This window comes from Mytilus californianus, unplaced genomic scaffold (assembly GCF_021869535.1).
Source record: "Mytilus californianus isolate M0D057914Y unplaced genomic scaffold, xbMytCali1.0.p SCAF_8, whole genome shotgun sequence".
NCBI lineage: Eukaryota > Metazoa > Mollusca > Bivalvia > Mytilida > Mytilidae > Mytilus > Mytilus californianus.
This window is the reverse complement of record NW_026262734.1, coordinates 9,434,108-9,461,598: the sequence shown is the minus strand read 5'-3', so window position 1 is coordinate 9,461,598 and position 27,491 is coordinate 9,434,108. Positions and strand designations below refer to the sequence as shown.

The window sequence follows — 27,491 nt, the reverse complement described above, 5'->3', positions numbered from 1 at the left end:
GATGATAGATGACATTTCAAATTGTATATAGAAATATTGTTTATTCACTTGGTGAACCCTGGACGCTCCTTGAAAAATCCGGACTACAATAACGAAAAAACGCAGACATATAAAAATTAATCCAATTACAAGTACTTCTGTAAAGTATCTGTAAATGTAAATTATATAGATTCTATGAACGCATTATCTTTGATTTGTACATTCGTATATGTATAATAAAAATGGCTTCATTTCAAATGTTGGAATCAAAAGCATTCTAAGGATATTTTCAACTTCAGTGTATAACTTCAAATGATATGTGGTTGGAACTTACTTTTTATCACATTATACTTAAATACCTTTTATATCCATTCAAAGCTTCGGTTTTACGCCTTACCAGAAAAGGTACCTGTTTACATTTTGCATCATATTTACACGAAAAAATTCACTTGAAAAAAAAACACGATCCAAAACGGACACTTTATCTACCGCGGTTATGATAATAAAATTTCTATGGTTCCATCAGGAACATATATATTGTTAGATATACTGTTCCCAAGTTCCATGTATGACCTATGTACCATATATATTGGTTTAACACTACCAACCCTAGACAGAGTTCATAGTTTAAATTTGCCTTTTGGACCCGCTATATCATCAAGTTTTTTCAACAATTTAATTTTTTTATTTCATTTCACATGTTAAAAACAATACACTCTTAGTAATAAGAACAGTTTAATTACTGGTTTATTTTCAAATATTTTGACATCTGTTGAATAATCGTATGTCAAACGGGAGTATTTAAATTTACTATGTGTAATCTCCTTGCTAATAATGTTAAAACATTTGCTATATGAGTAGACAGATTTCTGTAACCGAAATATTTGATGCATAAATGACATGTCCAGTACTCTTCAATCACCTAATTCCAAGATCTGAAAAAATAAGATAAAAAGATCGTTCAAAGAAGATACTAATAAAGAACTATTTATATTACTAGTCTTGTTGATTTTGAGATATTTGTGGAGCAGGATCTGCCGACCGGCCTTCCGAAGCACCGGAGATCTCCCCCTGTTTTGAGTGGGGTTCGTGATGCTCATTCTTTAGTTTTCCGTGTTGTGCTTTGTCTTTTTGTCTTTTTCGGGCATACCCAACTATATCAGTCCTATTCAGGACCGATAACTCTGTCGATAAATATTGGCGGCTATACAATGTTGAAATGTATGCAATAACATATTTTGGTACACAAATTAAAATATTGATTTTTTTTAATGCCTGGATTTTGCTTAAAACATTGAAATAAAAAAAAAATGACAAAAATCATTAACAATGAAGTCTCGTTTAATTTTCTATGAAATAAAAAAAATCTATTAAATATAAAATTTGAATTAGAGGTTTTTTTTTTTAAACAATTGTCGTGAAACAATAATATTTGGCTATTTTTTGTTTTGCAAAAATCAACTTATCGAAGAATTTTTAATAATATTCATATTTTCCTAAAGTTCTTTATGATATATATTTCTTCACTAGTGTACAAGGGAATGAGAATCATATATTTGTACATTTTAGAAAACTTGTGTATATCACTAAAACTAAACTCTTGAAATACATGTGTACACAGGATGTTGATGTCACCTGATGGCTTTTGGTTTGACACGATTCCTTTACATTTCCTGACAATGTGTTGTTATGTAACATTATAACTTAAATCTGGATAACCTGTTCGTATATTGGTCATATTGGTCATAGAAACTTTAAAGGGACATTTACTTTAATAGGTACAGAGCATTTATCTATTGTTGTGCATAGTTTTTTTTTAAATTTCTCTCGAGACGAAAATATTTTTTTCTATAAAAAGAAAATATATTATTTTTCTATATAATTATAAATTATACAGAAAAAAGGGAAAAAATCTTTAAAAAATTATTTTTCTTATAAATTTCAGTGGTAACGGTGTAAAGCAAAACATTGTCCTATAAAATATTGTCCACCAAGACAATATTTCATGACTATGTATCATGAAATATTGTCCTTATCTATGAAAAAATGTCCAGAGAAGGACAAATTTTCATTGTGAAATTTTGTCTGTATATAGACAATATTTCACAGATGAATATTATGAAATGTTGTCTGATAAAGGGACGTAATATTTTGTTGTAGTGAGACAATATTTCAGATTGTCATGAAATTTTGTCTCATGAAGGGGAGGTTATCAACATATATCATGTCGAATAATGATATCAAGTGTTTGATTGATAATAACAAATAAACACAAATTGATATATAGATACAGATATAAACAGAAAACTACTTTTGCTCATCATGGATGGTAAGGAATACAAAACACTTTTCGAATATCTCAGTCACAGAGTTGTACCGGAGGGAATTTCTGAAAATCAGAAAAGACTAATCAGAAGAAAGGCTAATTCATTTTGTTTACAAAATAATGAAATTTATTCCAAATGTTTTGAGAAGAAAACAAATGATGTTACAAAAAAAATCTTGTAATTCATAGAGATAAACTTGAAAGAGTTATGTATACTTGCTTTACAAAATAATTTCAGTTATATAAATATAAAAATGTGCATGCTGCATTCTTGTGTACTTAATTTTGTAATAATGTGATTGAGAAGTGTTTTCATGGACAGTATTTCATAGTGAACATATTGTTCTCAATGGAATATTGTTCGTCGGACAAAATTTTATATAAAATATTGTCCGTGGACACTAATTCATAGTGAAATATTGTCATTTCATTATATATTCAGGGGGGGGGGGGAATATTTAATGTTACAACTATTCTTTCACTTCACACTTGAAATCATTTATTTTATATCAAAAAATTTAGAAATCAAACATCAGAATATCAACGAAGAAAATAACAGAAACAGCACAAATCATCTGCATGAAAAATACAAGATTCATAAAAATACATGCGATACTTCCAAACGAATGTAGGACAGAAAGTCACGGGACAAAAAGTAACAGACAAAAAATCACGGACAAAAAGTCACAGGACAAAAAGCCACAATTCAGTTTTCAGATTATTTTCTTTGAATAAGAAAACACTTATTTTCAAAAAAAATATTTTTGTATTTTTCTTGAACTATTGTATATATAAACCATTTTTGTAAACAAAATTTACAAAATTTATTAAGAAATGTCCATAATGATCAAATAATTGTTAAGAAAAACAAAATATCAAAGTGGCTTGGTACTTAAACCACTTCATGGTGCCAAGAAATATATCCTTTGCATGATTAAAATTTAACAAATCTTCATTTATCAAGGCTAATGAACAATTTCCTAAACTGTAAAATGAATATATGTAATAAAAAGTAAATATTTCAAGATCTTTCTATTATATATTCATATAATTGTCAACAAATTATTTGTAACTTGTTGTCCTGTGACTTTTTGTCCTATCAAAATTGTGACTTTCTGTCCGCTTACCCTTCCAAACACATCCGCCATTTGAAAAATCCCGAAATATTCCCCTTTTTAAATCGATGATGTGGGACGTAATTTCCCCTCTATTCAAATTGTTAAAAGTAGCCTTTTTTGCTAGATATATGTGTTGATATTTTCAATATAGCTGCAAAGTATTACTTTTATCTACGGAATTTGTGAATTTGATGTACAAGTAGACATGGGGGCGCTAGATTTACCATTGAGTCAGCGGGGAAATGACGAGAAAAAGTACGATTTTTACGAATCTCCAGGGGCGTAATCTAATAAAAAATAACTGTCAGAACCAACCTTTTTAGGTAGAATTATGTTCGAATACCAAGGATATAGCTTCAAAAGTTAGAAAACGGGTCAGATTAATGAGAAAATTGAACTTTATTGAAGCACCTATGCATGTTATATGGGACAAAATGACATAAAATGGCGGCTAGCTACGTCTCCAAAGTCACCTGATGTCTTACTTAGTTAGATATTTTTTGCCATGACGTTGTCGGTTAATTTTCGCCTGATGATTTTGAATGTCCCTTTGGTATCTTTCGTCACTCTTTTGTAACTTAGAGTCACTTTAGCTCATGTGACACATGTTACTGGCAAAGCTTTTTATCTGTCCTGTTTTGTTAACTTTTTTCAAAATATATCTTTGGCTCAACTTGACAAGGCCAATTAGAATCAAGTGAACATGCTTATTGTTTGTGTTCTAAAGTTTTAATTTAGCACCGCCAAGCAAGCACACAGATTTCAATCTAATAATTATAATTATTCTTGATGTTATTGGTGTTCAGTACACATTATCATTTTGTTATCAATAAAAAAAAAGTGTTCTGTTTATACACAATGAAGGTAAAGCACCTAGCGGCACAATTTACTACCTAAGATTAACAGTCTCACCAATAATCAATAGCCTGAAACTTTCCGGCACCGAGGAGTCTATAATTGAAAAAAATAAATAGGATAACATTTATTTTAAAACATTTATCATGAAATACAATTTGATTTGAAGTTCTATCGAATACACATATATGTTAAACACTTAATTGTGGAACATTATGGGCCACAATATTAGTACAGAAAAGGTATTCAGATATATCTGACTGATGCGTACTTTGAAATGGTCCCGATTAGGATACCGGAAGTTATTTATTTCACTGAGTGGCCATTTTGCCGTTTTCGCTGGACAAGTTACACTTTAGACAGATGATAATATGTTGTTTGCCCACTTATAATCGAATGACAGGTGTTTAACCATTGGACATACAGTTTATATTAGTATGCATATCATGCACAAATCCAATATCGAGTGAATTGTTAGTTTCAAGGGCAGAAAACTCGTACTCTGCCACCGGAACATCACAATATAGCCTGGACATTTCCTTTATTTTACTGTTAAATCCTTATCGTATACGATATTTATTTTTTAAGTCTGCACGGATAGATTGTACTTGTCAAAATGTTCAGCAGGTTTGGTCACAAAAGTAAAGATAAGGATCAGAAGGACAAGAAGGAAAAAGATGAAAAGAAAAAGGAGAAAAAAGAAAAGAAGGAACGAGAAAAAAAGGAAAAGCAAAGAGAACCAATGACCCAAGAAGAAATGTCTAGACTTGATGAAGTTAAGAAGGGTATATTCAGGCGTGTAAGTGATCGTGATAAAAAAAGATCAATCCGTAAGAGCTCGCCCCAAGAGGAGGGTGTACCTAGAGACAGTAGTGACAGCAGTATAAGTTCAGGAGGTCATAAAAGTCCAAGCGTGGAAGAATTACCAAAACCACAATCAGTCAGACCAGTTCCAGAACCAAGAAAGTTTCCTCCAACAACAGCACCAAAACCAAAAAGTATTTTGAAAGCCAAATCAAGCAACCCCCAGTCTGTGACATCTGATCCCCAGAAACTACAGGAGAATACAATCAGCAATTGTCTGAATGCTCATATTGTTGGTGAACAAAATGGTGAAATTAAGCATTCTGTCATTAATGGCACTGGTGAATCTTCACCACAGCTTCCAACATCACCACCTAAATCTCCACCAGAAACTTCACATGAGAAGTCTTTCAATGCCAAACTCAAGCTGCCTGATATTATTCCTCCAAAACCACCACGCATCCGTGAACTTGTATTACAGAGACAGCCAACAGGTGGGTTTGGATTCAGTCTGAGGAAGGGGATAATAACAGAAAAGGGTGGTGGTGATGAAGAGACCAAACACTTTGTAATATTTGCTGAACCAGGCAGTGGACCAAAAGCTCCACAAACTGGACTCATTCCTGGTGATCGTTTAGTAGAAGTCAATGGTGTCAATGTTCAGACCATGACAAGGGAAGAAGTTGTAGAAATCATCCAGAAGTCGGGTGATATTTTGTGTATCAGTGTTCAACCAATACCAGAACTTATAGAACTGAGTGTGAGGCCAGCATCGGATGGTGGTAAAATAGAGATCCAAGATGATGTTGTCAAAGGTGGAACCCTCAAGAGAAGTGTCAGTCTGCGTTATAAGAAGGGGGTTTGTATAATTTAAATATTGTCAAAATATAAACACACACACATTTGTATTTACAAAATGCATGTCATGATCACGTTACATATAAAAAGTCAGCCTAATTGTTTGAAGGTCAGTTAGGTACATGAAAGTTTTATTTTAAAGGAGGCAGAACACAAGTCTATACACATCTATTGATTTATATTTATTAGATACATTTTTACATGTACATTTTGTACTATGTGATTTCATAAATGCCTCAAGTGCTACATTTGTAGCTCAGTTTTAATATTGTTGGATGAATATACTGAAAAAATAAGAAAACAAAATGATTTTTTTTGTCTCCAAACCAAAAAAGGGAAACTTAGAAGATACATTGCATTTTTATCATGTTTATAATACTAAAATCATTACATAAAATTACTTTATTATGCCCCCGCCGTAGCGGTGGGGGCATTAAGTTTTACCCTTGTCCGTCTGTACGTATGTACGTACATCCCAAAATTGCTTTCCGTTCTCTAACTTGAGTTTGCCTCAACCAAATGTTATAAATGGAAAAATTGCAAAATTTTTAGTCTCTGTTCTCTTACTAAAGTTTTCCTCAACCAAATGTTATGACACTTAAACACAATGCTTATTAGTACATAATACAGATTAAGTACAAAATTTAGTGGCGACACTTTTACCATTCTTGAGTTATGTCCCTTTATAAACATAAAAATTGCTGAATTTTTCGTTTCCGTTCTCTAACTTTAGTTCGTCTCAACCAAATGTTATAAAACTTATACACAACCGTTCTAGAGTTATGCGTGTTTACAAATAGAAAAATTGCTGAATTTTTAGTTTCTGTTCTCTACTTAAGTTAGCCTCAACCAAATGTTATGAGACTTACACACAATGCTTATTACCACAAAACTCAGATCAAGTTCAATATTGGGTAGCGTCACTTTTACCGTTCTTCAGTTATGTCCCTTTATAACTATATGATATGCAAGCGGGGGCATCATCTGTGTCCACATGTGGACACTATCCACATTTATTTTTTTTAATGTATACATGTACATACATGCATGTACTTAGTGTACAATTTTTATAATGGTCTTGGGTCAAGGATTTTTTTCTTTGACAGTGATAAAATTAATGTTGCAACTCAATATATACTGTCTGTAAAAGTACATGTCCAAAATGCAGTACATATATTTGTAGACCTGTGCTTCTTTTCCCCATACAACTGTTTGATGTTCATTTTGACATGTTTGAATGAAAAGAAAATGATGCAATATCATTGAATATGCAATACATTTGTACTTATGTTATTTTCCAGACCTGGTATAAGTAGGACTGACATAGTTTTTCAACTTTTGACATAGGTCAGACTTTTTTTATCCCCCTAACCTTGCTGAATAAATATATAGAGTAACTACACTTAGTAGAGACTATGAACTGAAATGCTAATGATCTCAATAGGGTATAGACACAATCATAGTTTATTCTTAAAACAGGATATTGAAACAGAGAAAGGCTAATAATCAGGAAATCTTTAATTTTCCTGCTCATTACAATATACATTTGTACATGAAATTCTTTTAAGTAAGTCACAAAAATATATCCTTGATAAATTTAAAAAAATCACATTTGATCTTATTTAATGAAAAGATATACATCAGTTACAGTTAAAATCACATCATAATAAATAAAAAAATTATGTAATCAGGAATGTTGATTACCTAAGTACATGTATAATGTTGATAAAATCAAAAATTCATACTTAATCTCATTAAAAATAAGACACTTATCAGTTTGAACTGAAGTCACATTGATATAACCAGAAATATGGGTAACAGATGTAAAATGTTCATAAACATAGATATAAGAAGATGTGGTCTGAGTGCCAATGAGACAACACTCCATCCAAGTCACAATTTGTAAAAGTAAACCATTATAGGTCAAAGAACAGCCTTCAACACGGAGCCTTGGCTCACACCCAACAGCAAGCTATAAAGGGCCCCAAAAATGACTAGTGTAAAACCATTCAAACAGGAAAACCAATGGTCTAATCTATATAAAAAATGAGAAACCAGAAACACTTATGAACCACATCAACAAATGACAACCGCTGAACATCAGGTTCCTGACTTAGGACAGGTGCAAACAAATGCAGCGGGTTTAAATGTTTTAATAGGCGCCAACCTTCACCCTACCTGAAACAAAAGTGTAACATCACAACATTGAAAGACACACTATAAAATATCAATAATTGAAATGGCTCAACTCAATCCAAAGACATATTAACAAAAACAAGTGAACATACACTGAAGGAATAAATTTGATCTATGACACAATGTAAATACAAAATTAATAAAACAAGAAGGTTAAGATGTAAAACAATACAGAACAACAACCATAACCTTGGACAAAATGCCGCCAAATAAGATAAAGTACACAGACAAATAAAAATAATTTAGTTGTTCCTAGTACGAGAACAAAAGTGAAAATTTATCGTTATACTAAACACTTATCAAAGGTGGTATATATTAAAAATAGTGAGACTAGATATAACACTGAATAATTCATTAAATAACAAAAATACATTACAAATTGTATCAACAGGTCAAATTAACGCGAAAGTACGATTTGAGAGTACTCACAGTTACTGAAAGCTAGTTAAAAGCCAAAAACAGTTACATATACCGGTAATAATAAAAAATCATGCATCAGAGACTAAAATCAAATAAAACACATCCCAGGGATTTAGTGTTTTAATGTCATGGACAGTCAAAGTAGACATGACTTGTGCAATGCCAAAATAAAAGTATCGACAGGCAGTAAGATAGTTAGGAGTTAACCTGTTTATAAATATATGTATAATGTAATATATAGATAGAGTAATCTCTATATATATATATAGAAAATGAACGTGGATTGTACATATATACATGTACATTAAATATTTTATCTTAATGAGAAAAAAAGACACGTATCACTATGATTTAATTTTAAATCATGTCATCATACAGAAATGTTGTACCCTTTTCCAATATACATATGTAAATTATATCTTAAAATAAGAAGATGTGGTATCATTGCCAATGTGACAGCTATAGATCACAGTAATGCAATGAACAATTAGCAAAGCAAGTTTTAAAAAGCCAGGAAATGACAAATGTAATGAAATTCAAACAAGAAAATTATACATTGTACAAATGACCTTGTGCATGTTATAGTGTATTTTGGACAAAAAAGTGATTTAAGAAGGAATTGCAAAAACAAGTGTACAGAATAAACTAACCCAGAAATCCTAGAATAGATATCGACTTATCTTTGGTAATTCCTTACATTGCAAATAGAATTTTAAGAATCTGCATTGTATGAATGATGTCCTTTAAAAAAAATGCAACCCCCTGGATTTGACAGTAGCAGTGTATCACCAACAAAATGTCAAACAAAAATTCATTCGGTCTGACAGAAATTTTTGGATTTTTTAGTTGAAAATATAGTAGAAAAGGTCAAATTTCTTTTTCGGTCAGGCAATCGCTACAACAGTTTGGCACAGACTGTAGTAGGATGAATAAAATACATTTACTTTTTTATGCCCCCGCCGTAGCAGAGGGGGCATGAACTTTTATCTTTGTCCATCTGTATGTCTGTACGTGCCAAAGTTGGTTTCCGTTTCCTTACTTTAGTTTGCCTCAACCAAATGTTATGAAACTTATAAACAATGCTTATTACCACAAAATACAGATCAACTTTGAATTTTGGTGGTGTCACTTTAACCAATCAAGAGTTATGCCCGTTTACAAATGGAAAAATTTCAGCAATTTTTTGTTTCTGTCCTCTAACTTAAGTTTACCTCAATTAAATGTTATGAAACTTATACACAATGCTTATTACCAGAAAATACAGATCAAGGTTGAATTTTGGTGGTGTCACATTTACTGTTCTAGAGTTATGCCCCTTTACAAATGGAAAAATTGCTGATTTTTTTGTTTCCGTTCTCTAACTTAAGTTGGCCTCAAACTTATACACAATACTAATTACTACAAAACTCACATCAAGTTTAAATTTGGGTAGCGTCACTTTTACCATTCTTCAGTTATGTCCCTTTATAACTTTATATGATATACAAGTGGGGCATCATCTGTGTCCCATGGACACATTCCCCATTTATTTTATATATGAATAAAAGGAGAAGTGGGGTATATATGTTCATTAGTCTGCAATCTAACAACACATTGAAATAACCAAAAGACATCTAGATAGAATGGACAGTATTCAAAAGACAGTTGTCTATACAATATGTCAAGCTCTTTATTGTCCAAAGTCTAAAAAAAAACTGTTAATTTATTACATAGAAACTATACTATGAAATATATATGTCAACTTAACTTGATGTCCCTTGTTTGTCATTTGTCATTATACCTATAATGGGCAGCATGGCACAGATAATTGTTATTTGTATCTACATGTATTGTCATTTGTCATACATGTACCTTAAGTCGTAAAACAGCGGTAGAAAAAAAATATGTTTATTTCTGGTTACATGTATTCCCCAAAGGAGGTAGGGACAATCTGTTAGAAAATCATTATTTCTGCATTGTGATATTTATATTTCAACTAAAATACTAACTTTTATCATCATGGTAAAAATAGAGTGATGGCTAAGGATGAATATGTCAAGTACAGTTTTCCATACCTATTTTATGACTTTAAAGAAGAGCTTCAAAATAATTTCAATATCACAAATTGTGTGCGCTTAAGGTGATTTTGACCTTGACATATGATAAAAAAAGTTATCATATTGAAGACTGAGATGTCTGTTTTGTTTTATTTGGATGAAGCCTACTGTCTTTGACACATACATGTACTTTTGTACCCCAACATTTTTTTTAATCCTAAATGTACATGTATGATATCATCAAATATAAATTTGCCTTATTTGCTAAAAAGTTGCCACATAATTTTGTCAATTAATCTCTTTACATGGCTATTGAAATCCCCAGGTATTGGATATACCAAAAGTTTGGGAGAAAATATACAGAGGTATTGTTATTTTATCAATTTTTAGAAAGGATAGATTTTCCTCAATTTACTGTAGTGAAAGCACAGGTTTAGAATATACATTTCATGTACAGACTTTTCTATTTCACCAACATTTTTTTTGTCTCAGTAATCATGGTAATAGTTTTCTTGGACTCAAGAGTTTATAAAATATTTGATGAAATTCTTCACTTGCAATGAAGTTTGAAGTAGAACTTAACTGGGAAGTTATTCCAATTGTTTGGAAATCCCAGGTGTTTATTTTGATATTATTCAATGACACCGAGATATCAAATTTTACAATAATAAAGGATAATATATTTATATACAATTAAATTACTTCCTTCTTGGTTATATTTTATATTTCAAAATGTATTTTTGAAGTAAGTGTACTAAAATCAACATTCAGCTTAAGTTTACAATGGTTTATTCCAGTTTCTGTGAATTTCATCCTTTTAATGTCCTTATATGTGAAACAAGTTTACCTAAAAGCATAGTTAAACAAATTTTGTAAAGGAGGGACGAAAGATACCAGAGGGACATTCAAACTCATAGATCGAAAACAAACTGACAACTCCATGGCCAAAAATAAAAAGACAAACAGACAAATAATAGTACAGATGACACAACATAGAAAACTAAAGTCTAAGCAACACGAACCCCACCAAAAACTGGGGGTGATCTCAGGTGCTCTGGAAGGGTAAGCAGATCCTGCTCCACATGTGGCACCCGTAAGCTGCTGTCAAACCATTAAATATTATGTATATATGAAAAGTTTAGATACCCCAAAAAAAGAGGTATTTATATAACCATTACTACAAACTCCACAGCATAAACACAGTTTGAGAAAGGGGGTTGGGGTGGGGTTAATAACCAGCTGGTAACAACCTTGACTTCCCATGAGGATTTTGCATGGTCAGCACTTGCAAGCTACTATGGAGATTTTTTTATGCATATATATTCAAGGGATCTTCTCAACTCATTAACCAAAAAATTGGCCCCCTTGTGATTCCTTTTATATGTTACTTTCATATTTCATTTCAATTACTGGGTAACTAGTAAATCATTGAATTCTCATTTTTAATTAAATTGAGATCTGAGAAGTAAATGTATCCGGCCTTATATGTCCATCCAACCCTTATCGAAATAATACAATTACATTTACATGTATATTCAAATGTTGAAAGTGTAATACTATTTATCAATACAAGTTTAATGGAAGTTTTATGACCACTACAAATTACAAGGTAGTATTAACATCAAAGAATTAGAATAGATAACCAGGCCTTGACCATCATACATCTCAGAGATAACATATTATTATACAAAACTCTCAATGATTTTATTTGTATATATCTTAGATTCTTTATTTGAAAATTGCAAATTGTTTAGAAGTGAATTTTTTTTATGAAATTCCAGATTTGAATTACGTGCGACATACATACTAACTTATATCCAAATCAGTGTAACTAAAGAAGGGCTCTATTAGTTTATATTTATTTAATGAATTTTGAGATTTCAGAATTTTATTTAATACTCTAAAATGTTATACAATGTAAATATTCATTTATAAACAATCAGCCAGCATTTTTAGGTTGATAATCAAATCATTAGATCCATATATCCCAACTCCCCTAGGGGAACTCATTTTGGAGTCAATATTATTACAAATATTGTTCTATGTTTGATTAATGCTATAGATACATGTACTATGTTACCTCCAATAGACCACTTTAGAGTTATGTCCTTCTCCGGAAAAGTTTGTCAATTATGCATGCCTTTATGATTTCATTTACCAGATAGAGGGGACCGCCTGTATCCCTGCACTATTAAAGTTCATCAAGTATCGTCATTTTCCAGGATAAACTAGAAATAATGTTTATTCCGTAGGTACTTAATCACAATTCCCTAATGACAGCAGTGCTGATTATCAATTATAAGAATTTAATTTGCTGAATGATTCATGCAATATAGCATCATGTTTTTTCAACCTCTGGCTCAATATGGGAAGGAAGTGACGATGCCCCTAAATGCACAAATGATGTTCACTAAAACCAAAGTTTTTGACGGAAATGCAATAAAATCGAAAGTGGTTTATTGTAAAAGAATGGTTCATTGATATTACTCGAGTTTTGGGCAAATGTTATTTCTCTGAACACCTAAGAAAATACAACTACTCATAGTTTATATATGCTCAGTAGCTTAACTAACAAACCTTAAAAAAAAACATTTCCCAAAATTTTCTGCATTTACACACATAATTTAATCAAATTAAAATGCAATATCTAAGACCGTGCTAAGTTTTGATCTGATGATTCGACCCACTTGCCTGTCCCAAGCTAGGAGCATGGCCTGTAATCCAGTTGTCATTAGTTGCTGTATGACATGTTTGTTTTTTCTTCTATTGTTGTTGTAAGAATCAACTGGCTGTTTGTTTTTCTCTTTTGAATTGTTTGACATTTGTTTATCCCAATGCCTTAGATAGATTACTTTACAATATTGGTTTTGCCCATTGTTGAAGGCCATACCACAATCTGTAATTGTTCTCATCATGTCCTTTGGTCTTCAAGGACAGATGTAATTGTGTTATTGACAATCATACAACATTATAAATTTCCTTATTTTTATATCTTTGCATTTTTGGTGTTGGGGTTTAGCTAAAAAAAAAATATAGTTTGGCATGTGAATGCAGTACATGTATTAGTTTAGAAATGTTTTTTTAGTTTGAATGACGAAATGAATTCTAAAATAAACAAGGATTGTACACTTACTCTGTATACATGTCCTAGATTAAAGAAAAAAGTTATTTATTTTTTAGTAAGGGTTAAGTAAATAAAGGTACAACAGGCATTATAAGTAAAATCATGGTTGGTCTGACAATGAAATGACATGTTTTTTTTCATGAATAATCTTTCAGAGGAAAAGTTTTTCTTTATACATTGGGCTGCATGTGGACAAAATGAGCAGTTTGACATATTTGTGTTGTGATACTTTCCCTGTACTTATTATTGTTGAGTAATGTATCATAAAGGTGACATTCACAGGTGTGGAAGATGACACTTGTGACTTCATTTCGTCTAACTGAATTATTTAAATACCATGCATAATAAATAAGCTTATCAAAAATGTAAATGAAATTATTACAAAAATATTTATTTTTATATGACCGCAAAAAAATTTTGCGGTCGTATATTTGTATGATGTTGGCGTCGTCGTCGTCTGAAGACACATTGGTTTTCGCAATCTAACTTTAGTTTAAGTGAAAGGATCTCTGTGAAATTTTACCATAAGGTTCAATACCACAAAAGGAAGGTTGGGATTGATTTTGGGGGTTATGGTACCAACAGTAAAGGAATTAGAGGCCAAAAATAAGCATTTTTGTAACCTCCAGACATAACTTGTGTGTTAGTGTATGGATCTCTCTGACATTGTACCATATCACAAAGGGAATGCTGGGATTGATTTTGGGGGTAATTGCCTCAAAATTTTAGGAATTAGGGGCCAAAAAGGGCCAAAACAAGCATTTTTCTAGTTTCAGGACAATATCTTGTGTGTTAGTGTATGGATCTTTATGAAATTGTACTACAAGGTTCCATATCACAAAGGGAAAGCTGGGTTTGAGTTTGGGGGTAATTGCTCTAAACGTTTAGGAATTTGGGGCCAATAAGGGGCCTAAAAACAGGCATTTTTCTAGTTTCCAGACAATTACTTTTGTTCAAGTGTATGGATCTCTCTGAAATTGTACTGCAAGGTACCATACCACAAAGGGAAGGCTGGCATTGAGTTTGGGGTGATGAATCATAAGGGGGTTCAAAAAATTTGGGGGAGGGATTTTTTTTTCTTTAAAATTTTCCATTTTAAATTGGTTATTTCTGATTTATATATAAAAGCAAATAATAATGATATGGTTTGAATAGGTAAATTAAACATTTTTAAGTTCTTAGACCACATTCATTCTGTGTCAGAAACCTATGCTGTGTCAAATATTTAATCACAATCCAAATTCAGTGCTGTATCAAGCTTGGATGTTGTGTCCATACTTGCCCCAACTGTTCAGGGTTCGACCTCTGCAGTCGTATCAAGCTGCGCCCAGCGGAGTATTTTATTTACCATTGGTAAAAAGAATCAGAGTTGACTTTTAATGTTGTTTTTTAATCAATTTTGAGACTTCCCCAATCTTTAATTCATAAAAAGATTTAAAAAAAGAACTTATATGAGTTTTAAGAAGTTTATTATTCCACCTGTTGGTTTAATACAGGTAGTTTAATACATAAAACTAGAGTGGTGTATTGAATCAGATAAAACTTCATTCAAGCTTTAATTTTTGATAACATTGTTCTCTCTCTGGTTTATACATTTATTAATATATCTTAGGATTTACAAGGAAGAAAAAAAACAAATCTAACTCCAGTATTTATTGTTCCATGACAGACGTGTAAGAGAGGACAAGAATTATCCAGAACACTTTAAAAAGGGAAAAGGATACCTCAATATTTTCTTACTTTTAGATTAGATTTAGAAATAAACTGAAAAATTTTCCTTGAAACTTTCAATTTATAGGAAATTTTAATATTACAACAAGGATTTATGGGGGGATTTCATAGTGTTCATTTTTAAAACACTCCCCAAAATATTCAAGAATATAGGATATGTACAAACTTGCATTGTCTTACAGAGTTCTGATTGAAAGCTAAATCATGTAGTGCCCTGTAACACAACTTTTGGCTTTTGATGCAGTTTTGAAGTCTTTTGCAGTATCTTGTATCCCCTCCCCCAAAATCATTAAAACAGTGTCTGTGGGTTTTCTACAGGAAAAATCAGAATTGAACAATCATCATTTGTTGCACATTCTGTCCATCTTCTTTGTAAAATGAAAGTGAGGAAATGAGGGATAAATACTTAAAAAATATATGGGAAAGCAACCCAAGATAATCAGGTCAATGAATATTAAAAGAAATTCAAATATTCTACATGGTTTGCAGCTGTTATATCATTGAAAACACACATGCTTTTTGGGAAAGTAATTTTAAATACTCAGACATACAAGAGTAAATGGATTTAGATAGAGTTACCTCCCTTTTCCTAGTAATGCAACATACATTGTTTATGTCTGTTTTTTGCTCAATTGGGGGACAATCAAAGAAAATTTTGGCATTTTTGAACAGACATGAACTTGATTATTCAAAAAATAATAATAGTTGACTTCTACATTGAAAAGTCCTGGAAAGCAAATAACAAATGGTAAATGCACTAATATTTGATTAGTTTCCTCTGAAAGAGAATTTATAAAAATGTAAACATTTGTTTGTAGCTGCATTACCTCAGAAAGTAAACTTTTAGAAAAGAAAACGTCATGTATGCAGCTGCATTACCTCAGAAAATAAATTTATAGAAAAGTTGCAGATGCATATATTTTTAGAAATTTCTTATATAATTCGAAAAGAAGCACAAACCTGCAAAATTTTATGGATACTGAGAATGAAAAAATGTGTTGCAGATATTATTGGAAGCACTTACATGCCACTGAAGTGGATATATATTTACTAATAGGAGAAATCTTACTTGAAAATTTTTCAAAAACTCTTGATTTTATACCTTGAAAAGGTACAAAAAGTATAAATGTATGTTACCTAAGTACTGGAAAGCTCAAAATGCTTAAAAGGATAAAATAGGAATCACCAAAAAATATTGTGCAGTACCATACCAACCACATACACCTGACTCATTTTAAGCATAGAAAAATCTCTGAAGATTTGAAATCAAATTCAATTTTGCCCCAACCAGTTTCTCCAGATTTGTTTGATTGGTAGCAGTTGACCTTTTTATTCCCTCCTAAGACCATCTTCACTAGCCAAGGGTTACGATAAAGTCCCCTCCTCTCCGCCCTTGGCGGATTAAGATAGAATTTCAGATCCATGAGGTAATGATTACCATTGGTAGCAGTTGTGACTGGCTGCATCCAATCAAAAAGCGCCTTTAAGATAATCACGTGTAAATGTAGAAAATGTAAATAAACAACTGCCACACGCTCATTGTGCAACAAGTCTTTATCCCCAAAATGTAAGACAATATTTAGTGCATTTTAAAGTCTAAAACAACTAATTGAAGTTCCTTTGTATGTTTCTCGCACACATGTTGCAATGTAAACATATTTTTTCGGTTCCTGTCTCACAAAATTTGTAAGCACTAGACACAACCATTTAAAAAAATAGACCACTGGCAGTTAAAAAAAACCCAGTAACAACTCATGTTTAACATTGAACAGAAGAATTGTTGGAAGATTTTTTAAATTACAGAATAAGTAAAGAAATAAAGTATGTTTTTCTGTCACTGTTAAAAGTTAATATAGGTATTTATGGTGACCAGTCAAAGCATTGTTATAGATGTCTCTTGGAAGTGATCTTGTCTAAGTATCACCATTTTGACTTCTTTTCAAGATGTAGATATTTCTGAGTGTTGTTGCTTTGGTTGTTATTTGCTAAGCACCATGATTGTATTATATTATAGTATGTGTTGTGTCCATTATACCAAAAAGGACTGTCGGGTTCTTTACTGACTTCAATAGGTGTTTCTGGTACTAAAGATTACCTTATAAGGCCTCTGGCATGGGAATTCACATTACAATTATCTCTATAGAAAACAGAAAATTAATACTTCCCTAAAAACTTCTGAACCAAACCTTAGGTATATATTTTCAGAGATGGTATTAATCTTGATCATGAAATTGATATGGCTTCTTAAGTACTACCTTTTAGTTTCAGGTACTTTGTAATACATGTATAATGACAGATAGTGAGTCATATTCTATAAACACAGTAGTCACAGTACTAGTTATGCAATATTTTACTTTGACTTCAGGTGTGAATCCTTTACCATTGTTGCTTCCTTAGATTAGCATTATGAAGTATCAAAAATGTAAGCTTGGATATTTTTAATGTCTTAAAGCTTTTCAATTTACCTGTTGATTTCCGAATGGCAGGTGAAAAAAGTAAAAGGGTTCCAGGGGATTGGAGAAGGGGGGTCAAAAACCAAACAAAAGTCCACAAACTGTATATAGAAAACTGAAGATAGAGCAACATTTATAGTGCATTTATGTATTTGATTTTGTAAAGATAAATTCCCAATGGTAGCCTTTGCAACTAATAAATATAGTATTGATACTAGGGAAGTTTTTCTGGGTAATGTTTATGGATGGAAAAATCCTTACTATGACAATGTAGTCAGTTTTAAACTTAAAAGATTTTGCAGTATGTAAAGGCAATGGAAAATGTCATATGTGAACCTTTAGGTCTATTCATATGATTAATTATAATAAGCAAATCTCATGAAATTAAAATTGATGTTATTGAATTATATTGCAGCAGAATTGTGAGTGTTTTAGAATGAGCTAGTACACAAAATTTCTAAAATGAGGTATTTCTCAAAATTGCAATCCTAGGACTGTAAATTGAATGCAAAAACTTTTTGAAAATGATGAAAAATGACAAGTTTGTTTCACAGCAGGTATATGGAAACACCTAGATAGGTAATTTACAGGTATATTAATGTCAATCTACAATACACACCCAACCATGTGTATTAAAACCAAGGGTATTAAGTGAATGAAAGCAAAGCGTTTTGTTACTTAATAGCATACATTTATAAAATTTTGTAAAAATAGTATTTCATACAATTCTAAATCACCTTGATCACGATGGACTTTTAATATTGCAAAGTGTTATCTATGCCTATGGAGACATATTTTCCTGCATGTGCAGTTGATAAGATAAAACGTGTGTTTATCGGGAAGAAACTTTAAAAAAAGTTTTAAAGTACATTTTTGGTGATTGAGAGTTTTAAGAAAAGTTGCTAGAAAAGAGCCATGTATCAAATTTCATTCACACCTTTGATAAAGAACAAAAACTAGTATTAGTGATCACTGACCTATGGTTAAAGTTCTTAGGGAGTCTTATTGTGATTTCATTGAAGAAAATGAAAAAAAGTGGGACAAGATAATAATGAAATATAGGTGAAATGAATCCAGGTATTCTTTACATCTTATGATAATCACTGAAGGGATAGTTTTAATGATGGGATATTATTGACATTCTTGTGAATGGAGAAATATCTGTGGTCAGTTTGATAGATTTTGATAATGAGCACAGGTAGACATGATTATGACTTCAACATAGATACTTCGTCAACAGGTGCTCCACTAATTGGTTGTTAATAGGACAGTAAGGACAGTTATGTAAATATACACAGGAACCTAGTTTAATAGGGGGATACCAGATATTTGAATAAGATGGGATAAAATGTCACATGACGATATCTGTGGAACAGACATAGTGTATTTAGATACATTCAGATTAAAAGAAACAATTATTTGTGTTACTCAAGGGTTAAATTATATTGTAATGGTATGCTGACTGGAATTAATTAAGGAATATATTAAATGTTTGTAAACAAATATACCTGTTAGGATTACATAGACAATTCTGTGCTTTTATTCAACACTGAAAAAGGGGATAATATTTTATTAGTATGCAAAAGATTTAATTTTCATCAAATATTTTTGTGCAAATTAGTGTTCTTGGATAATAGAGAAATATCTTAATTAGTTGTTTAACCCACAAAAAGTTATACTCTCTTGCAGCTGCATGATGAAATAGTATGAAAAAAGTTAATAACAATTCTCAACTTGAAGTAAACTAAGTGAAAACATTGAAATATTGAGGCTATATATCTTTTTAAGCTTGAAATGTGTACTTTGTGATGATGGATTAAGCATAGGATCTATCTGTGAGTGAAACCTCATGTTGTTCACTGATTTTATAAGAAACATGTCTAATGATTTATCACAATTCCATGGATGTAAGCATTTTTAATTGTGTAAATTAAAAAAAAAAATGTCAACAAAGATAGTGCGTAAACCAAGTCCAAGGCAGAAATCAACACATGTTAACAATGTCAAAAAGTTACGCAGGGTAAGTCTTAACACATTTTATGCAAATGAGGTTAAAGTAAAATGATTTATTATTTTATCACATCGTAAATTCAGAGAGATCAAGACCCTCGGTATTTATGCGTTCAATAAGATTAAGATTTTTATAGTGATTGTGTCCCCTGGATATAGATGTAATGATTTCTCAGTCGAATAAATTATTTGTCTTTTAAATAACGATTGTCATCTATGTATAAATAGGGCAACAATAGGTCGATTTGCCGTTGGCATGCTAGCCATATGCATGTTGTTTTTTTTATGCAAAAATGTAGATTATTTAGTGATTGAATATTTTAATTTATTTTATTGATAATTCATATCAGGTGTAAAGGTACAGGGTTTTCTTTTTAAAATCTCAAAAGATATGTCATTTCATATTTAACAAAATTATATCCTATACATTTTTTATTTTTTTATCTTTGAAATATATTATGAAAGATTGTTAAGCATTTATCATTAAAAAGGCCAAGTAAATTATATGTTGGTTTATGAAACAAAAATAGGGTAGGATGGTAAGTATAGTCATTTTAACTATTAAAAAATACTTTATGTTGGGTAAATAGGGGAAAAGATGTGGACTCAAAGTATATTTGATTCTGAATCGGCTAGGCAAGGCACTAAAATAAGAATAGTTTGGGAAACCCTGAGTGTTTATTTTGTGTATTTAAGCCAAGCGAAAGTATAATATTGTTATTTCATTTTCACCTCATTGAAAGGCCAGAAAGTTAACATTCATTATTGAACAGAAATAAATTGTTAAATGCATGATGATTTTTCCCTTATTTTGAATTTTTGTGTTATCAACTTAGTTACAGAGTTATACCTTTTATATTTACTGTTTAAAAGAAAGGTAGAAGATACCATACGGACAATCAAAACTCATAAGTCGTAGAGAGACAGACAAAACCATGACAAAAAACAATAACGTCTAAAGACAGAAGATACCATACGGACAATCAAAACTCATAAGTCGTAGAGAGACAGACAAAACCATGACAAAAAACAATATATCTAAAGACAGAAGATACCATACGGACAATCAAAACTCACTGGTCATAGAGAGACAGACAAAACCATGACAAAAAACAATAACGTCTAAAGACAGAAGATACCATACGGACAATCAAAACTCATAAGTCGTAGAGAGACGGACAAAACCATGACAAAAAACAATAACGTCTAAAGACAGAAGATACCATACGGACAATCAAAACTCATAAGTCATAGAGAGACGGACAAAACCATGACAAAAAACAATAACGTATAAAGACAGAAGATACCATACGGACAATCAAAACTCATAAGTCATAGAGAGACAGACAAAACCATGACAAAAAACAATAACGTCTAAAGACAGAAGATACCATACGGACAATCAAATTTCATAAGTCATAGAGAGACAGACAAAACCATGACAAAAAACAATAACGTCTAAAGATAGAAGATACCATACGGACAATCAAAACTCATAAGTCGTAGAGAGACAGACAAAACCATGACAAAAAACAATAACGTCTAAAGACAGAAGATACCATACGGACAATCAAAACTCATAAGTCGTAGAGAGACAGACAAAACCATGACAAAAAACAATATATCTAAAGACAGAAGATACCATACGGACAATCAAAACTCATAAGTCGTAGAGAGACAGACAAAACCATGACAAAAAACAATAATGTCTAAAGACAGAAGATACCATACGGACAATCAAATTTCATAAGTCATAGAGAGACAGACAAAACCATGATAAAAAACAATAAAGTCTAAAGACAGAAGATACCATACGGACAATCAAAACTCATAAGTAGTAGAGAGACAGACAAAACCATGACAAAAAACACGTCTAAAGACAGATGATACCAAAAGGACAATCAAAACTCATAAGTCGTAGAGAGACAGACAAAACCATGACAAAAAACACGTTTAAAAGACAAACAAGTCTACAAAAACACTACATAGAAAACTATAGACTGAGCAAAACAATCCCCGCCAGAAACTGGGGGTGGTGGAATCTCAGTTGCTATTGATTGAAGGGAAGGCAATGTGGCATTATGTCTTTTTATTCAGAGTCTTTTTATGACGATTCCCTGATATGAAACTCAACATAGCACTGCCATAAATAGCTTAACCATGATTTACACAAAATTTAGTTTTTAAATAAAAATGGTTGATGTATTTCAAATGCAAAGTTATACAATGGAAAGCTACATGTATATATTTATGTAAGTCATGCTATTTTCCAATAGCACTGTTAGCTTTTTATCTAGTTGTCACATTTAATTTTACAAAGCTGACTCATACAATGCCATGAGTGAGATTTGATGGTTTTTACCTCTCTATCGAACTTTTAGAATGTTAAAATTGAACTTTTTAAAACAGAAATAATTTTGTGATATACAGCAATCTATAATTCATTTGAAAAACATGCTCATTAAAACACTGAAGGAACAGACAATACTGTCTTCAAGTTCTGTGAAGAACTTTGCAAAAATGTTCTGTCCTAGAGTAAAGATAGGTGAAAAAAATCTATGCTTACCTGTATCAGTTGAAGACTGCTGCTACCTGTAAGATAAATCATTGCCATTATGTAATGGGGAAAGTAAATTTTATCGTTGATATAAAAGACATGCGAACAAAAAGGCTAATTTTTGTTTGAAAATAAAGTAGCATTGAAGTTTAAAGACTGTGACTATTCTCCTTGCGGCAGTTGAAGTGAAGAAAAGATAGTAATGTTATTGATCATTCAACGGTCTTTTTATGGTCTGGGTTAATTTGACATTTTGTCATGTGTTAAATTTTCTTTTATCGTTTCTTCATTTTCAGGTTTATAAGAAAATAACTCTTCTTTATATTAAATTTGGTTTGACTATCATAAGGATAACAGTTCTGGGAACTACAGTTTTTTGGAAACTTTTCAACATTATTATTATTATATACTTTATGGAATCAGCTGAAAGTTTACAAGGTTTATTTCTTCGATTGGAAAATTCATCTGTTTGTTTGGAATAGAATATCTGGAATCTTGCATGAAAGACATTTTTCCATTGTGAAAACATTTTTGAATCTTGGAGCTATTGCTCAAGTGCATCCAAAGACCATTAATCTCCTGTGGAAGAAGGGCACTTCTTAATGTGAGAAGACTTACTTTATATTAATGATCTGAACATATATACCTGCAGGGATACCATCTGACTGTTGAATAATATAAATTATTTTTTTCGTTGACATGCATTCCTAATTGTTTTATCATTATAATATTTTGTATAAAAAAAATGGCAGCTTAATTGTTTGAAATTTGCAAGGGCAACATTTTTACTTAGTATGTGCTGAGTGACGGATAGGAAGATGATTTTAATAGTGATTAGTTGAGATGGCATAATATAAAATCTTGTAAAAGTAAATGTTTGTTGTTTGGAGTTTGCAAGAACAGCATTATTGTGTAGTTTGTGCTCAGATAGAAAGAGTTTAATAGTGATTTAGTTGAGATGAGAACTTGATCCAGCATCAAATCTAGTGAAAGTAAATGTTTGTTTTAAGTTTGTTGCAATGAATGATGGGAAATTTATTTTTAAAAGTAAGAACAAAAAGTGTTGTTTCATATTTAAAACTAATGGGATATTCATTATGTAATGAATACATACCTGAATTATTGTTCAAGCTGCAGAAATTGATTATAAAGATGCAGGATTTTAGCATTAGTTAGTTCTGGCATTGTGTAGCCCTCATAACTGGATAGCACAGAAAAAACATATTCTTTATTTAGCCTGAAAAGTGAAAAGTTCATAAACATTTTTTAACAATGACTTAGAATTTAAGATATGGAACAAGGGAAGTTAACAACGTCAGACATTGTATTGGTATAAATAGCAAATAATTGAAAGTCCGCAGCATACAATGGCTTGTTTTGTAAACCTATATTGACTCAGACTTTTAAACTTTGCTAAAGAAAATATAGTCATCTTGTATGCCAAAATTATTTGAACTAAATGTAAAAAGTTGTTAAATGATAGAATTGATTTCTGATCGTAGAAATAATCATTCCGTTATCACTGAATTAGTATGACATAGTGGTTCAAAGTGATTTATTAAATGATTTGTTAGAACGAACTGACTGAAATTAAAGTTAATCCTGATTTACTTCAGAGGAGTACAAATCTGTTAACTTCTTAAAAAGGAACAAATCATTTTAATCCTTTAATTTATACCGTCAGAGAATGCCTTTTTTGGGAGACACTTCACCTGTGACAATGAAATTCCATATTGTTGCAATTTAATACAGTAGTTTAAATAATACATTAAAAAGTAATTAAGCTAACTGTTTAGCAAACGTTGCAGAAAATTTCAAGTTGGATATCTATAATTATAATGGACACTACTAAATAATATGGAATCTAAGTTCTTCAGACCGAGCTCAACGCCAAATCCAAACATTATAAAGTTAAACAAGAGGAGACGTGGAAGTGAAAGTGAGGCCGGTTCAGGAATTGTTAAGGCAATACAGAAAAGAAGGGGAAGTGTCAACGTTGAATTAAATGATAAGAATAATATAAATCGGGAAGTAGGTGGTCGTCGAAGGAAATATTCTTCAGGGGGAGATAATTCATCAATTCCAAGAAGAAATAGTAGTGCATTTGATTTAGAAAAATTTATTTTAAATGCAAAAGTTATTCCAGAGGTAAAGTATAAATTTAACAAACTTTCTATTGCATTCCTATACTTCTAGACAGCTAAGTACAAATTCCCCTAAAATTTGTTCTAAATGTTATAATTTCAATTGATTTTTTAATGTCATTTTGTGGGAATTTATATTGAAATGCCATCCTAGAATGCAGATAAAGTGCTTAATCATTAGAGTTTAAAAGAATTAAATAAAACTACACCTACAAGGCTGTACAGTGTATCTTGATACAAAGATTTATCCAAGTGATTCAAACCAAAGTAGGTCACCATGACCTATATATCATAGTTTTGTATTACAAAAGTCCTCTATTGGTATTGGTAGAAACTAGAATAGAGGTTTTAAAGCTGCTATGAGAGGGTGTACTTTCAGAATTTAACAAAGGTTCATTATCTCAGCCTACTTTTCATGTGGGACTGATAACCGGGTTTTCCCATTATGAATATTTTTTATTCAAGGGATATATATATATATATATATATATATATATATATATAGATTTTACGCCACCATCCTTTTATCCACTATAGATGCCAGTAGTTAAATTTTTGAACTTAAAAATGCAAGGTTTAGGACGTACTTGAAACTTTTAAAATCTTAACTAACAAAAGTGGATATATATGGTAGTCGTCAGGATAAAGTGGTAGAATCTGTTTCTCAAATGATTAATGGAAAAGGCTGAATGTTCCCAATAGATGAGGAGGGGGGGGATATACACATGACTAATTTTAACAGCGTGGTATATCAGAATTTATCAAATTAGTCAGATCCGGTTTGAATACATACAGAATTGAAGAAATTATTATATTATATGACATAACTTCAGGAATTATTATATTATATGACATAACTTCATGAGTACTTTTCATCCATGATATATTCATTAAAACATAGATATACTATACATCAATACCGTGATATAATATACATCTATACTGTATATGAAGAAATATATATATCATTTACTTATTGTAATTTTGATGAAAGCACTTACCTGTGTTAAAGTATTAAGACTTTTATGTGGTGCAAAAACCTCTACAAAACAACCAAATTAATCGTGTTTTCATACTTCAATGACGTAGACAAATGTTTCTGTCAACTTTTTCTCTTGTCAACATCCAGTTAGTTGTCATTCTCAAGGTTCAAATACTTGTTCTTCTCACTAAAACAGGTCTCATTTTCACTGGAATTTAAAATGGAAGAGTAAAAAGCAAATTTCTTGGAATTTGACTTGAGGCATACGAAGTGATCATCTCTACTGTATTATTTTTTCCTTTTTGACAAGTGCTCCAGGTTGTAACCATATGGATCAGGATCCTTTTATTGCTGTTGAACAAAAGTCATTTGATAGAAAACAGTGTTTCACTTGATAATGTGAAGGATTATCCATTATACCTTCAGCTTCAGTTTTATAAACACCTAAGCTTACGTCTTACTTGATATTTTGGCATCACATGAACTATTTTTTTCCGTGGTATATTGTTTTTCTCTATTGGAAATTTTCTCTGCTCTCAAGGAATGTTGATTTCAAAATTCACAAAAACAATGCCCGTCTACTTAATGATTTTTACAAGACACTTTACATTCCATAAGTCCAATGTTGTAAGAGTTAAATAATTAACTGTAATATCTCTACCTATTTACCGAGGAACGTCTGCTCACACATTTACATACAAATAGATAACCTTTACTATTCCTAATTAAAACCTTGATTAAAAATTTGTTTAACTATCTCTGGTGAAAACTTCTGCTAGTTGAAATACTTTCTCTGTGGACTTGTACAAGTGTTCCCCGGCAGATAATTACATCCTGCCATTTGACACCATGTTACGACTAAGAATACTTTAAGTGGCTCATTTGAAGATGGAGATTCTGTAATTGAATAGTTCAAGTTCTTGCACTGAGTGGATCTAAATGTAAATTAATAAATGTGATTTGGCTGAATTTATATTTAATCAATGTTCAACTCGTGCATTTGTCTAGTATTTAAGATGTGAACTTTATATAAATATAATGATGACACTTCCGATCAAGTACTGTGTTTGAACATTTATGAAGTTCTGTGATTTGTCACTGTTTGCTTAAAAAATATCTTTGACTTGGAAAAAAGTGGATGACATTGTTTGTGAGAGGTTAAATTTCATAAATGGATAGACTAGAGAACATATAAGCTTTAAAGTTCCATGAACAATTCAGTAATGTGGCAAACTTACGGTTTATAAGATAAATTCATGCTGATTTTTAAAATATAAAGCTACGCACTGGACATTTGCTTCCTCAGATGTTCTTGAAAGTGATGACCATGTGTATTTACCCTGTCTTTCACTGTCATCCCTGCTGACCTGTCCAGTATGGTTTTCCTGTGTCATATCTCTTCTTAGGCAGCTGACAATAGATAACATTCATCCTTATACACAGTAAAAGTTTTTCCGAAATATCTTGTAGATATGAGATTATCACTGAATGAAATAGTATATGTACCAGTTTTTCCTGGGGATTAGTTCCAGCTTTCGCTTCCTTTGAGCTGACAATTTATTAAAGTGAATGTCAATTGATAATTCAATGGCTTTTGAAAAAGTAAACTCTTCTTTGTCAGCAAGTTAGATAAGTCGTCACGGAAAATGAATTCACATCCATTTTTCTCATTCAAGTGTGAGAACATTAGGAACATTTCTATTCAATAACGTTCAATGAAGATTATATATATGTACAAACATGATTCCTCCTTGTTCGGGAAGTAAGCAGTCTCTACTTGTAGAATAGAAATCAATGGTCATAGGTCAGACTATGTAACTGTTTGAAGTGGGAGGAGGAGGTGTTTATTTTTGTCACACCTGTAATTAACACCTGTGATTAACATAGATATCAATGGA

The 27,491-nt window shown here is 31.3% G+C and overlaps 1 protein-coding gene and 1 long non-coding RNA gene across 15 annotated transcripts in view; one reads left to right on the top strand and one right to left on the bottom strand.

The window, feature by feature from the left end:
• Positions 1-647: 647 nt before the first annotated feature.
• On the bottom strand, positions 648-27,388 carry LOC127710452 (uncharacterized). 5 transcript variants are annotated; one of them, XR_007986194.1, is made up of 7 exons: positions 26,832-27,388; positions 25,613-26,528; positions 23,582-23,704; positions 22,477-22,502; positions 19,409-19,449; positions 4,317-4,374; positions 648-914 (listed from the first exon to the last, which is right to left on the bottom strand). It is a non-coding gene; the product is annotated as an uncharacterized LOC127710452 (long non-coding RNA). The 5 variants fall into 5 exon arrangements; XR_007986193.1 differs by lacking the exon at positions 4,317-4,374 and having other exon boundaries at positions 26,832-27,387; XR_007986192.1 differs by lacking the exons at positions 4,317-4,374; positions 19,409-19,449 and having other exon boundaries at positions 26,832-27,387.
• LOC127710437 (unconventional myosin-XVIIIa-like) overlaps positions 4,554-27,491 on the top strand; it is a 97,071-nt gene continuing 74,133 nt past the window's right edge. For 8 of the 10 annotated variants that reach the window (XM_052216272.1, XM_052216270.1, XM_052216271.1 and 5 more), the window contains exon 1: positions 4,554-5,941. In XM_052216272.1, coding sequence (XP_052072232.1) covers positions 4,895-5,941 — 1,047 coding nt within the window. In that variant the 5' untranslated portion in view covers positions 4,554-4,894. Of the gene's footprint in view, positions 5,942-19,445; positions 19,921-24,112; positions 24,616-27,491 lie in introns of those variants that run through there. The other 2 variants (XM_052216275.1, XM_052216274.1) reach the window with 2 other exon arrangements.